General features: G+C 41.3%; 1 protein-coding gene across 2 annotated transcripts in view; it reads right to left on the bottom strand.

The window, feature by feature from the left end:
• Positions 1-5045, bottom strand: part of PARD3B (par-3 family cell polarity regulator beta) — a 1019383-nt gene extending 1014338 nt beyond the window's left edge. For both annotated transcript variants that reach the window (XM_061186691.1, XM_061186699.1), the window contains exon 1: positions 4834-5045. In XM_061186691.1, coding sequence (XP_061042674.1) covers positions 4834-4953 — 120 coding nt within the window. In that variant the 5' untranslated portion in view covers positions 4954-5045. The remainder of the gene's footprint in view (positions 1-4833) is intronic.
• Between the last annotated feature and the right edge of the window lie 9942 nt (positions 5046-14987).

Here is a 14987-nt window from a genome sequence, read left to right as displayed (position 1 = left end):
AATATTTAAACATGGCAACTAAGTCAAAATATAACACTGAGCAGAACTTAAAAAACATGTCTGTGGGTCATAGCAGGCCCCAGGAGCCCTGTGTTTGCAAACTCAGGGGCTGCTCAATGCAAGTCAAGTAACAGAACCAAAACCAAGTTAGAAACATGTGCCTTGCTGATGGTGAGTCAGTCCTATCCACATGCTGGAAAGAGCATCTAGTCCACACATTGGGAGAGGAGAGAACTGAATAGGAAATAAAGCACTCTAGTCAGTCAGTGCCTAATAAACTGAAAAGCATTTTGGGAATCCAGTGTGGTATACATCTAGCTTATGTGTACAGGAAACTTAAAATCTGGAAACGAGACATCAAAAGCTGAAAAATTCAGGAATTCAAGAATTCTAATTTATTCCTCCAGGCCAGTCCCATACGATATCATACCAGATTCTTGTTACTGCACAGATTCTTAGATTGATCTCACAATTAATCAATAAAGCTAATTGCTCTTATCTTAATTCAGATCTGGGAAGCTGATCTCAACTTGTAAAACAAACAAATTATTCCAAATATCTGAATACAGAAGAGATTCATTTTGAAAGTCAATCAGATGTTTCTTTACTTAAAAAAAAAAAAAACTATCCTCGTACATACAGATCCGCAAATCTTCTTAAAAATTCCATCATACCCACTACCCCATGAACTCAACGTTCATATTATCTCATTCAACTCCTGAACTCACACACACACACTATACACTCACACTTTTGTTACTAAACAAATCTTTCCCTTATTTACTTACATATAAAATGAATGTTCAATTTAATAAGTTATTTGAGCACCTGCTGTGAGAATTCATTCAGGGTAGGAGTGGAAAGACAGTTGCTAATAACAGGTTGGTCCGTAGGTGTCTAAGACATAGTATCTGCCATCAAATGAGTTTAAAAGTCAAATTAGTTCAGTGATACCAAAAGATTAGTGGTAGTAGATTAGTGGCTCTCAATCCTGGCTGGGCATTTGTATCATCTGGACTATTTTTTTTTTTTAAATACCTATGCCCAGGCTCCACTCCAAACCCACTGAATGAGGATCTTGGAGAAAGGGACTCAGGCATTTGTATTATTTAAAATGTTAAATGTTAAAATTAGAGGTAACTAATGATCAGCCAGGGTTGAGAGCCCCGCAGGATATGGCTCAATTACCCATTCACCTGTGACACGTAATTTTGATGATTAATTAACTAATTACTCAATGATCCCCACCTTGACTACTTAAGACACTCTCCTCTCCACTAACTACTTAACTGAATTGGATTTAGAGCCTTGGACAATGACAAACTACCAGGATCCAAAGACAAGCAACCCCATAATTCTTGCCCCTTGGTCAATTCACCTCACCAGTAGAGTTCATCAAATGGCAGGGAGGGGGAGGCCACAGGAACCTCAAAGTCCCAGATTTCAGAACATAATTAAAGCCTTCCCCAAAGCTCCCTCGTCTCTTCAGCATCTTACCTACTTCTGGCCTTATCTGATGCTGATTCAGCTGGCTCCCCACATTCCACAAATACCAGTTTCCTTTGTTTCTTCTTCTCAGTTGGAGATGGCTACTTCTCTGCTGCTGCCCACAAAATCCAGGATGGCCTCCTTGGGCTTCACTTACCCTTCAAAGTGTACAAACCTCAACTCTATCCTCAATCTTGACATCTGCCTTTCTCCCATCTAAATTATTCAGGGCCCCGGAAGAAACGGGCTTAATTTACATTCACGTTCCCGCTAAACTTGTTTCTTTACCTCTTTACCTCTCTACCTGGATATCTCAGAGATCTTACCCAATTTTTCAATTTGTAATTAGACTGAGGAAGATTCTTCATACTTGATGCAAATCCTGCAATACTTGTCACAGAAATTAGACTTCTCCCTATAACATAGAGACCTATACTGTAAAAGATAAAATCAAGAGGAGTTTGTGGATGTCCCATCCCTTTGCAAGAAACACAACTGCTATCATTAGGTTGATAGGTTACTGCAGCAGTTTGTAGATGGAATTGTCTTTTTAAAGCAAATTCTAAAAAAATAAATAAGATAGATAAATTCCACTGCATAATGACCTACTAGCCTGTGTATTAATGACTGGGAGTAAGGACCTGGAGGCATAGTTTCTGGGTTCAAATTCCAATTCTACCATGCACTAGTCATATTTCTGTGTTTCTTTTCCCCCCATCTGTAAAATGGGGATATTAGTACCTAGCTCATGGAGTCAGTCATTTAATATATGTAAGGCACCTAGAACAGTGCCTGCACCAAGTAAGCACAATTCATGTTGGTTGTTGTGTTATTACTACTGAGTAAGGGCTTAAAACCTTGCTGTCCAGGGAAACAAGCCTTTTAACTCTTTCACTGATTTAAAGACATTGAATTTATGCCAAATTGTTTTCCAAATTGAATTTCGACATTTCTGGTCTTTTCCCATCATTTTCTAAATTCAATGGATAAAAGCATGGAATTTATCAGAGTATTTCTTGACATTTTAGTTCCATTAGGAATACCATTTAATATTAGCTAAGCCTTGTTATGATTACAATGCTATTTAAAATGAAACTATGAGAGAGGAATATTTTGGGAAGGAAAAATATCACTTGCCAGTTATTAAATTGAGATTTTAAAAGCCGAAGAAGGGAGGGAGAATTTTTAAGTTGCAGGTGGCCTTTAAATGTCACATTCACTAATATATAAATGTAAACACAGAAAAATGTAATGTCTGGTAATAATAGTAAACTGATCAATACAATTATATTATAGGATATGTGATATTATAAATTATGCTTTCAGTCCAGAATATCAATAGCTTTTTAACACTTTTTAAGATCAAATTACAATGCATTAAATATCATACAGTTAGTTCCCCATGTGTTATTTATAAGCTTATAAGCTTACTTCTATTACTTGGACAGCTCCAAGTATTAAACTTCTAAATATACAAGGTTTTAGAAATAAATTATTTTTAATAATAATTAAAAATAAAAATAAGTTTATCATCTCAATAAAGCAATCCTTCAATGAGATCTACTTTAATAATTTGTCTAGAATAACGTTGTTAGGTTTAACCTTAGCTTACTTTCAGAAGTTAGGGAAATATGAGTTCAAGGACAACTGGTTTCTTGTGTAAATCTCAGTTTTCAACTGAATTACACAATATAATCAGCACACTACTGTAACAATGGAAGAAAAACCATTGGGTAAATACTCATATAGTTATACAGGCCACTTTGATTATTTTCTCTCTCTGCCTCGATTCCATTAGTAAAGAGTCCAGCTTTTGAGATTATATTTTATATATTAGCAGATCATTCACTATGCTCTTCTCCAACTCTTGGCTGTTCAAGGCAACATACACATGTATTTATCCAGGGTGATATTTTTTCCTATATAATAATTCTTAGTGGAGGCACAGAGGTGCAAGAGATTTTCTTAAATGCCTCAACTATATATTTAGAAGAAACACAATTACTTTTATGCCTTGCATAACCTAAAAGACATTAAAAGAAATTACATCTTTCCATTCTCGAAATTGGGCAACACACAATTTTGACAGTTCTCACAGCACGAGAACAAATATTAAGAGAACCATTGGCCTCTAAAGCAAGAGTTTATGACTTGTCCTGTTTGAGGAGGATTTGGGGCAAACAAGATATCCCATGTGAGGATTCAAAAAAATAAAAAGATGCTCTTGGATGCCTTCATTTAAAATTTCCATTGAAGAAGAAACAGAGGCCCAGCATGTTACCCAAAAATACAATATGAGTTCCAGAGGCCAGCTAGGTCTTCTGAACATTTAAGTGTGCATTGCACACTTAAAAACACTCTTCCAGAGCTCCACTTAATTTTCACTTGCTCCTGACTTCAGGGACAGAGCTGGAGACACTCTTTGTCATCATTTCAATAGTCACTTTGTGACCACCTAGAGGTGTGGGATAGGGAGGGTGGGAGGGAGGGAGATGCAAGAGGGAAGAGATATGGGAACATATGTATATGTATAACTGATTCACTTTGTTATAAAGCAGAAACTAACACACCATTGTAAAGCAATTATACTCCAATAAAGATGTTAAAAAAAAAAAGTCACCCCGGACCTGACACAGCCCACACACTTAGTAAATGTTGATAGACTGTGTGGTGTTAAAGTAAAAATAGCAAAATGCAGAGTGGTTGGTGTAAGCACACAGCATCCCTCCACCTGAGCTCCTGCTGAAGTCATTGAGGGAAGCCAGCTCACGGGGCTGAAATTCCAAGGGCTCCATCAGTTATAACTTCCGAGTATCTGATACTCGAACCAATCAACTTTCTAACCCAAGGAGCAGACGTAGGGCGGGCCTTAGCAGGTCAAAAATCACACCTGAGGTGAGCAGCACCTTCAAGCGTTCCTTTGAGAACTGTTCGCTCAAACAACTTCTAAAGCAGTGCTTGTCAAACTTCAGTGGCCAGTGCAATCACCTGGAAGCTTGTTGAAAAGCAGACTCTGAGGCCGTGGGCTTGGACTGGGGCACCAGATGGTGCCTTTCTAACGAGCCCCCGAGTGATTCTGATGCTGCGGTACCCGCGCCACCCTTGGACAAGCAAGGCCCACAAACGCCCATAAACGCCCAGGTCAGTTATATTAGCAACATCCAGAAGTTGCGGCCACAGGTCGTGACAAATCAGGTCGCCGAGGTGCTCTGCGTCCCCCGAGCGTCGCCACCCTGTCTTCGGGGCACCTGGCAGGTGCCGTGGCCGCGGAGCGCTCCCGGGGAGTCCGCCCGCAGCCGCGCCCCCTCCTCCGCCCCGCCCGCGCGCCCCCCGCGCCGCGCCCACCTTCTCCCGGGTCTTCAGGTACCGCTGCAGCGCCTGCTGCGTGAGCTCCCGGACGCGCAGCTGGCCCTCTTTGCAGGGCACCACGATGCCGGTCCTGCCGAAGCACACGGTCACTTTCATCCTGGCCCCCGGCGACGACGCCGGGCCGGGCCGAACAGGTGTCTGGGCCGCCGGGCGCGGCCCCACTCTCGGGGGCCGCCGGGCGCGGGCGGGCACAGAGACCCCGGGGCGCCTCTCCCCGGCTCCCCTCAGGGCCGGGGGCTCGCAGCAGAGCCCCTTCGCCCCGGGCAGGCGGCCGCCGGCGGGCGGGAATCGGAGAGGAGGCGGCAGCGGGGAGGGCTACCTCCCAGGTGGCGGGGGGTAGGCGACGCCGCGGTCCAGGGGCCCGGCTGCTCCTCCTGCTCCTGCTCCGGCGCGGGCCCGGCCCAGGCGGCTGCTCCCCGCCTGCCAAAGCGAAACTGCCGGCCCGGCCCGGCCCTGGCCCTGGCCCTGGCCCTGGCCCTGGCGGCGGCGGCGGGGCCGGCTGCAGGCCCCGGGCTGGAGTGGGCGGCGGCGGCGGCGCGCGGGGCCGGAGTTGGGAGGAAACTTTTGCGCCGGATCCCAACTCCTCCGCGGCGCGCCTCGCTCTGGGCTCCCCCGGCCCCAGGGCCGGCCTGGGCCCGGCTCTTAAAGGGGCCGCGGCGCTCCCCGGGCCGCGCAGTGCACTCGGCGGCTCAGGGCGGGGGCCGTGCGGGGCGGTAACCGGAGCCCGTAGACTTCGTCCCCTCCCTCGGTCTCTCCCTGGCTCTGTCCCTCCCGCACACACATGGAGCTCTAGGGAATTGTAACGGGACCTCAGAGCTCCTCACCGGGGGATTGAAACCGGATCTCATAAAGCACGCTCGAGGGAATAGCTGGGAGACTGCAGAGCTACACCCTTAAAACAAGGGGATTGGAGTAAGATTCTTGGAGAGCCAGGGAGCAGGTGCTTCTCGCCACGCCCACCAAAAACACCCCAAGGCGTGAAGGCTCACAGGTACTGAGCTGCAAGGGTGGCCAAAGGGCCTGTTAGGAGCTTAGTCTGAAGCACAGCGTCGCATCTGCCCTCTGAAGCTCTTTAATGGTAAAAATGAAGGGATTCTTGGAGGCAACGTGACAGTGGAAACGGTTCCTTTTACGGAGAACACTCAGTATTCCCCCCAGAAGTCACATCCCAGACCTAGATATGATGGCGTATGTTCACATATATCCTTCTGAAATGTGCTTCCTGTTGTGCATTTGACTAGAAAAAAAAATTTTTTTTCAACACGTTTAGGCTCATGATTTGGCAGGTATGTATCCATCACCAATTGAAATTGGCATATCTGGGGGGAAAAAATAAACAAATAACATCTGTACCATTTTTAGTTCACACATGAATGAGCTCCTTTGAGCCTAACAGTAACCCTGTAAGTATTATTCTTCCCATTTTATCGTGAAGAACAGTACCCAGGGGGGTTAAGGGAATGAGCTGACTATGGAGTTAGTTATGCTAAGAGGAACTCGGTTCTTCCAACGCTGAATCCCCCCACAGTTCTGGTCTCCCCCCACAGTTTTCTTCGCAATCCAGCTCATCCAACAAGTTCCTCAGGGCTACATCATGTATTTCTCTAAAAAAGAGATTTGTTCCAATGTCAAGATGCACTTAAATTGAACATGAATTGCCTAGGACAGTATAATAAAGCACAGGAGATTAAATTTATGGGCTCATGGGCTTTCACTTTTGAATTTTTTTAATTCATTCATACATGCCATATATATGTGTGTGTGTATATATATGTATATACACACACACATACATGGTCTTTTATGTACAGGGTCTTATATAAGGTCAATGGCATCAAAGAGGATCATGTGGACCAAGAAGTTGATTTGAAAAAGATGTATATTAGTATTAATTTGGTTGCAAATCCAATACAAACTAATTTAAATAAACTAAAGACAGGATCTATTTCCTTATAAAATCAGAAAAGCCAAAGAGCACTCCTTTGAGGCAAGATTGAATCCAGAAACTCAAACAATGTCCTCAAGAGGCATCTCTCTCCTTCTGTTGGCTCTGTGTTCCTCCGTGTTGTCTCCATTCTCAGACAAGCTCTCCCCAAAGGAGGCAAAGATGGCCACCCCCAGTGTTTCAGGTTTACACAGCCTTAAAGCCAGCCATCTCAGACATCAATGAGCCTTTTCCTGGTGAGGACTTGCATATCCAAGCTTAAGTCACATACCATCTCTCTGGCGAGAGGAATGCAGCATTTATTGGCCATGCCTGATTCACTAGCCACTAAATCATATGGACTAAGAACAGGGGAACGGTGAACCCCAACAGATGAGACCAAAAAAAGAACATTTAGCCATGACAAAATATAAGCTTGCTTCCCACCCTCAAAAGTCTTATAGATAGTAGAGGTGACAAGGCCTACAGATATGAGAAGTTAAATAGAAACTACAAAACAACAATGAATGTGATAATTCTACTGAACATTATTGATTTAGATACATGCTAGGCACTGTTCTAGGTGAAGATAGATAGATATAGTTAGATATTACATATGTACATATATATGCATACATGTATATGTATGCATCATATATTATGGATCTACATCTTATTTTCCTTTGCAATAACCTTATAAGAGAGATGCTTTTGTTATCTTCCTTTTAGAGATGAGGGAACTGAGGCCAAGGAAGGTTAAGGTCACATTTCTTAGAAAGTAGTGGAGACCAGATTAAAACCCAGGGTATCTGACTCCAGAATCTTCGTAGTAATGGCTATGCTGGCTATGCTGATCTTACGTGGGAAGTACCAAATGATCAGGGCAAACAAATACTAATGCGGGGCATTCGTATGTGACACTTTTAATATTGGGTATTATATGAACATGTAGAATGGTACAGAGCAAAAATTTTTAGCTGATGAGATAAACTTGCATGTTACCATTCTTTATGCTTCCTGGCTTTTTTTTTCTTCTTCTTCACACTTGCTCCAGACTCCTCCTCTTCTGCTCAGATAATGAATAGCTCCTGCTCTTCTTCACATCACAAAGTTCCTCCTGGCCCAGCTTTAGCCCCTCCCCCATACCTAGAGCCCAGACCCACTGTCCTGGCTTTGAGAAGTCCCAAGTGAACCACGAAGAACACCCAGGATCTGCAAATCCCACTCACAGAAAGAGTGGAATCGGGTCTCGTGAACGCAGCAGAGGTTGTGAGGTGTGAGATGAGGAACAGAGGAAGGTGGGCACAGATATGAACAAGGCATTGTACAGTCCTGCACACTGTAGCGTAAACGTTAATGACCCAAGCTAGTATTATAAAAAGAGTTTAGCGTTTACATTTCATGTTTATTAAATAGCCAGATTTAATTTGTTATTCAACCTTATCACAGCATACACAGAAACAATTTATCATATATTAAGAAGTGATAGAAAAGAACATGGTTGCAACACACGGGCAATCAGGCCCAGCAAATTCCTAAGTCAGTATTTCATGCCCCGTGGGACCTCCTGGGCAGAAGACAATAAATAATTTGCCTTGATTGAGTAACACTAGAGGATTCTAGACCTGGGCTCCATTTTCTTGTTTTGCCTGTTGGATAGGTAAATATTGCCTGTGGTGTGATATTTTCCCATTTGTTATCCAACAGCTTAGCATACTTTGGGGTAGCCTGTGAAAATATGTTATGCAGAGAACAATAATACTGACCGATATTATTAAACTGCTCTGTGTTATGGAAAGTATAACTAAAATGTCAGGTACCATTGGGTGTATATTGAAGAAAGAATGATAATTTTTAATAGATAGTTGACCAGTCATCCATTTTGATATTTTGCACTATTAAGAAAGAAAATATTTTTATCTTTCAAGGAATTATTTATAACAAGCACTATTTATCACAAAAAAATTAATTGAATTGGAGATAATCTTTTTTCTAAGACCCTTGGAACAATTAGTATAATAGATTATGTTCTTAGCTTCCTTATGAAAGCAGGTGCCAGAGTGATAGCATAAGAGAAAAATGGGTATGATTTTTCATTCTTTCCTTCCATATTTAAAAGCAAAGTGTTTGGCTTATTTTCTTTAACTTAGCAAGAATAAGCTTTTCTTAAGAGATGTTTGTCTCTAAATGCCTTATTGCATTCATTTGTTGACTGTTTCTATAGGTCTCCTTATAACATAAATATTTTACACCCTGAAAAGAGTACTGTGGGCTATCAGCTTTTTTTTTCTTTTTTTTAACATCTTTATTGGAGTATAATTGCTTTACAATGGTGTGTTAGTTTCTGCTTTATAACAAAGTGAATCAGTTATACATATACATATGTTCCCATATCTCTTCCTTCTTGCATCTCCCTCCCTCCCACCCTCCCTACCCCACCCCTCTAGGTGGTCACAAAGCACCGTGCTGATCTCCCTGTGCTATGTGGTTGCTTCCCACTAGCTATCTATTTTACGTTTGGTAGTGTATATTATCAGCTTTTTGAAAGGTTCTTAGTTATGCCTATTCTGTAAGTAAGACTCGTAAGTCTTCATAATGTTTCACCTAGACCACCCCTCCTTATACTGAATTCTACTCTATGAATGTTAGTATCCTACTTTGATTTATGTTTTCTTAAAAGGACATAAATCCTTTTCATCCTGAATCATGAAATGAGTGCCTCTTTTAAAAACAAAATAAACAAACCAACACAAAGCAAGGAAACTGTTCCAACGATGTTTCATTGAGAGCTGATCATTAGTTATATGATTTTCCTCATTGTGTGATCTCTTCCTCTGAAGCATATTAGGGTCCATGAATGCCGACCACTAGGAGTAGGTTCTATTCAGAGTAGCACCGGGTCCTCTCACCACTAGGCTTCTGTGAAAAAGTTAGACGGAGGCCAAAGGCAATGGTCAAGGGTGCTCTCAAACAAGCTCAGTTATCCAAGGAAAGATCCTGAACTGAGGAGAGCTTGCTATCAAGACTTCTCTTTTCAATCCTACTCACTTTACCTAAGGCCTCCTTCTGCCCCCCATTTATATCCCTTGACTTCGAGAAGTGAGTTGGTGTTCGTGTAATTGACAGAAGGTAGAGAAAGAGCTGAGATTTGGCACCAGATGCTTCAGTGTATAAAAAGAATACAGACAGAACTAGTAGACTGGAGCTAGACAGACCTGTGTTCCAAAGTACTCTGCCACTTACAACCTATGTAATCTTTGGCAGTCTCCACTGTGCTCCTTTATGAAATGGGATGATAATCCTATTTTAAGGTATAGCATACGTAAAGCACCCAGCACATAGAAGATGAAATGTATTGCCCTCTTCCACCTTTTATTCTATTTACTAACGTTTCTAAATGCCACTTATTTTCACTAGGCTTGAAACTACTTCCAAAAAATAATAAATCAAATGATACTTGAAAAGAAATAAATAAATCAATGATCATCATTGTCAACAATTTCTAAAGCCCAAGTATTACTTGCTTTGTAATGAGGGTGTCACACTCATAGCAAAAATAACAAGATTTGTATTGTATGTCACAATCTACATATTATTTAACTCGATGCTCAAAAAATAATCCTGGGACATAATAGTCGAGTCCCTGAGAATCATAGAAGTACAGAGCTGAAAGGGGCCTTGGAGATTATTTGTACAATTTCCTCATTTTATAGATGAGGAAACAAAAGCCTGGAAAGGTCAGGTGACCAACCAAATTCAGGACCCAGATCCTCTGGTTCATAGTCCATTGCTTCTTTACTTCCCTGCCTGCCTGGTAATGAAATGTAGAACAAGAGATGTGACCAACATTGGCTTAAGGCGTTGAACTTTCTTTGGCCCAGAAGGTGATGGGAGGGAGCTCATTTTTTTACCTGTTCCTAAAGTTTCCGTTTAAACTAAAGATTCTGAACCCTTGTCCTTGCCACAATTGTAAATCTCAAAAAGAGTTGCTGAGTGTTAAGGTGACTGTTACAGAAAATAGAAAACCATCAAAGGATTTTAAGCAGGACAGTGACATGATTGGATTTGTGCTTGGAAGGATACAGGGGACCTAGGAGAGAGACAGAAGCCCTGCTGAGTTCATTCATTCAATCATTCATTTCTTTGTGCAACAGTATTTACTCAACACCTATAATCTGCTGAGCACAAAGTGATCACAAAGCTTAGACTCTAGTGAGGAAGACAGATGATAAATGACTAGCCAAATGAACAAAATATTTGCAGATTGTGATAAGGTGTAATGAAGGGTATAAACAACAGGCTGCATGATAGGGAACAATGGGGTAAGAGAGAACCTGTTTAGACTGGATAAGCAAGAGAAAACAGGACTTTGTGAAGAACCTGGAGAAAAAGGAACAGCAAATGCAAATATTCCTGAGATAAAACGGAGACTGGTGTGTTACAGGAATTAAGAGAAAGCCAGTTTGGTTGGAGCATTAATGAGCCAGGAGAGAGAGGCAGGGAAGGAGGTTGAAGAGATTGTCTACAAAGTGACTCAGGTGATAAAGATGATGAGGAAGGGCAGATTCGAGAGATCTTTCAGGATGTGTGACAGATCAAAGCCGGCAGGCTTTTAGGAGGAGTCCAGAAAGAGTCAGGTTTCTAGTTAAGAGGTGACATTATTGATTAAAGCTAGAGAATCTTGAAAAGGCTGGGGGAGGACTGCGGATTGTGGGAAAAGAAGAGTACATTCAGTCTGGGACATTTTGAGTTTGATGTGCCTGCAAGGGAATCAGGTAGAAGTGTTTAGTTATCTGGAAATGTTAAGGTTTAAAGGTCAGGAGAGAATCTGGGGACTAGAGATTTAGATTTAGGGGCCATAGATTTGGAGGTGAACTCATCCGAATGGAGATCATCCAAAAAAAGGAGTCTAAAAAGAAAAGGCATAGGACTTGGACTAGAATCCTGGAGAATGCCGATATTGAAGAAGAGAGAGATGCAGAGAAGTTACACATGTGTATGATGATGCATTATTAATTACAAGTTACTATTTGATCATATGTATAAAGTATTATCAATGTCAAAGATATGATAAGAAAGGGTGCTGCTGCCCTAGTGAAGACACAATGATGAGAACAGGAAATTCAGTGTTACAAATGGAAGGCAAGATAGTTTGACTGGAACAGATAGCACAACATAGGATACAAGGCTATAAAGATATGGGAAGAAGGACATGATTGAGGGAAATAATTGAGGGAGAGCTGTGAGATATAGACAAAGGAGTTTGGATCTGTTTCACCAAAGAAATATCCTCTTGGTGCTTGATCAAAGGTGTAATATCCATAAAATAGCATTTGATTGTTATTATTCTGACATCTCCATGTATAAAGAATTAGAGTAGAAAGTAACTAAAATTTGGGGAGAATCCAAAAGAATGTTGGAGTCAATTGCATAAAACTATATTGAAGTGAAACATCATGTATGTACATAGTTGTAGAATATCCCCGCCTGTACATGTGTTTATACAAAGTAGTGGACTCTGCAATTGCTTAATGTCCAGCCCTACTACTATTCCATGCATGGGAAACAGAGGGTGCCGCATGACTCAGGGTCCAGTCAGGCAAATTAAAAACAGACATCTTAAACAGAGGGAACCGAATACAAGAAGTTAATTACACTGTTGATGGAAGCGCTGAAAAACCAAAAAGGAAGTGCAAGGCAACTTAGACATTCCCCACAGCAGGAAGCTGCTTCTTTCTCTAGGATTGGCTGGATGCAGGGAGGAAGTTGTGTTAGCAGAACCCAGAAGCTGGGCAGCCTGGCAGGAACTAAAACCATAGCAGAGACTGCCTGGCAGAAGCGGGGGGCTCAGAGAGAGGGGCTGTCCAGGGGTGATCTGGAATTATAAGGAGCTGTGTCATGAAAACACAGCCAGAGGAGAGAGATACGGGCAGGTTGGGGATATCCATACCCCAGGATTCCTTTCTCCCACCCTCCTTGCTTCCACTACTGTCTCACACTTGCAGGGAAATATTTGGGAACAAACATAATGACTGGCCTAGAAGGTCTTTCCTGGCAAGCTTCTACAGTATTTCATAAATAGACATTTTAAGTCTCACAGATATTTTAGATTTAGGAAATGTGCTAATAATATTCTCAATTCAATTTGATATATTTATGAAAATACATTTTTCCCAACCTAGGCTAAAGTCATGCTTGTCTCAAGAGAAAGTACTTCGACATTTTAACAGTGAAATGTATAGGCTTTCCCTTGATTGCCAAAGTAACTATTAATTTCCCTCATTTAAGAAATAAAAAAATCCCTACTCTTGCTCAGTCATCAGACTCAAATTAATAGTTTTGTTTAGCTTTGATTACACAGGACTATAAACAGCAAATCCAAAAATCCTATTAATATTGAATGCTGAAGATGTCTAACTACAATGCTATCTGATAATATTTCATTTATCTTATATCCTGTAATTTTAGACACCAATCCATGGATTCATGATGGAATCTTTGAAGACTATCCGAGTTTAAATTTGTCATTCCTTTGTATAAAATTATTTGAGAAATCCATTAATACTTTACCACATGTATACATGAATAATAAGTAATTTTTATTGCAATACTATCAGGAAAACTTGATTTAATTACTTTTTTTCCTTCAAGAGTGTGCACTCCTGTTAGGACATGTTAGTTACAACTTTTTGCAATTATCTTCAAACTCCTTTTTATATAACTGGAATATAAATATAAAAAAGAATATAAATAAGTTATACATGGACTTCAGTGTATCTCACAAGACACAAAAGGGTAACTTCACAGCAAATAAAAAGAGCTATCAATTTCCCAAGTGCATAATAAATTTTTGGTACTTGATACCCCCAAATGGTGGTATAAATGATGAGTAGCATATGTTGGTCATGACCTCTACCAAACTTAATGAGATTTTTCTAACTGTAAGTTCCCTTATTGCATCCCCAATATAAGCTCTTTGAAGGACTAGAATAGCTACCGATTAGACCAAGAGTGGTGCCTAATTCAAGGACAACCATCCATAGGCTAACTGATGACCCATGACATAACCTGATATTAAGAGCTATAGCTGGTAAAGTAATTGGTGATTAGCAAAGCCAAAGAAACTGGCTTCTTTCTACTATGTAGGCTGGAGAATAAAGAGAATTCGCTGCTTGTTAGAGAAAGAGTTGAAAGCCCAATTCAATTCTTGAGGCCCCAGTGGTCCATGAGAAAGGAGAAGGCACTTTTGGAGCTGCCTCAGCTCCTCATTGATCTCTTAGTACCAATCTACAGCATTGTCACAGTAACCACCACTCTCTACCCAAATTATTTTTTCATTACATTATTCTGAGTAAGGCCCATCTTTAAACCAAACCAAACAACTATCTGTAGCAAAGAACACCAATATTAATAAATTAAAGAAGAAATAAGTTCATAAAAAATAAGTCATGGACCCAAGGGTTTTAAAATATATTGTTGCCAGAATGAAACCTGGACATACTAACAATGAACTGCATTATAAATAGGAGTAACCTAGCAGTCCACAGATACTTCAATAAATTTTCTTGAGGAAAGAAATTTGAACATTACTTGGCAGGAGTTGGTAAGGATACCAGGGGTAGGAAAATCCAACCTAAGAACAGAGTCAAGGCGTGTGACTTTTCTGCATTCCAGGATAGAGAGATGAATGTTTCCCTCTGAAGTCTCAAATAAATAACTACATCTGAAGGTTGTAAATATGGCAAACACACCCAGAGGCAAGGAAACCGCATTCGTGAAAAACAACATGTTAGGAGGAATTTCTTGGAAGAACACTGAACCCTCCTATAGTAATAGTGCAGGCTGTGATGCATCACACAGATCCCCCCCTTTAGGACTCTGAGCACTCATTCTCCTGGTGCTGGGATCGTTGGCAGCTGAGGCTCTCAGCTGAATTGCTGTCCAGGAATTTCCCTCAATGAAATAGAGCCTCCCTGCCTGAAATCATGTCTCATTCGCGGTCCAGCCCACATGCCCACATTCATTGAGTGATCTATGGTTGGGGAGAGGGGAGGGGGGAAGGGTGTAAAGGTCCAGATCCTCTGCCTTAAGACTGGTCAACTCTGAATGGTCATCCCACTCACAGTAGAACTTTGTTGAAAATGCATCCCTATGCAATTCGTTTCCTTCACTTCTACATAAGAATTGATTTTGAGCACACTCTCCA

Source organism: Eubalaena glacialis, chromosome 1 (genome assembly GCF_028564815.1).
Source record: "Eubalaena glacialis isolate mEubGla1 chromosome 1, mEubGla1.1.hap2.+ XY, whole genome shotgun sequence".
Taxonomy (NCBI): domain Eukaryota; kingdom Metazoa; phylum Chordata; class Mammalia; order Artiodactyla; family Balaenidae; genus Eubalaena; species Eubalaena glacialis.
This window is presented reverse-complemented; position numbering and strand designations above follow the sequence as displayed.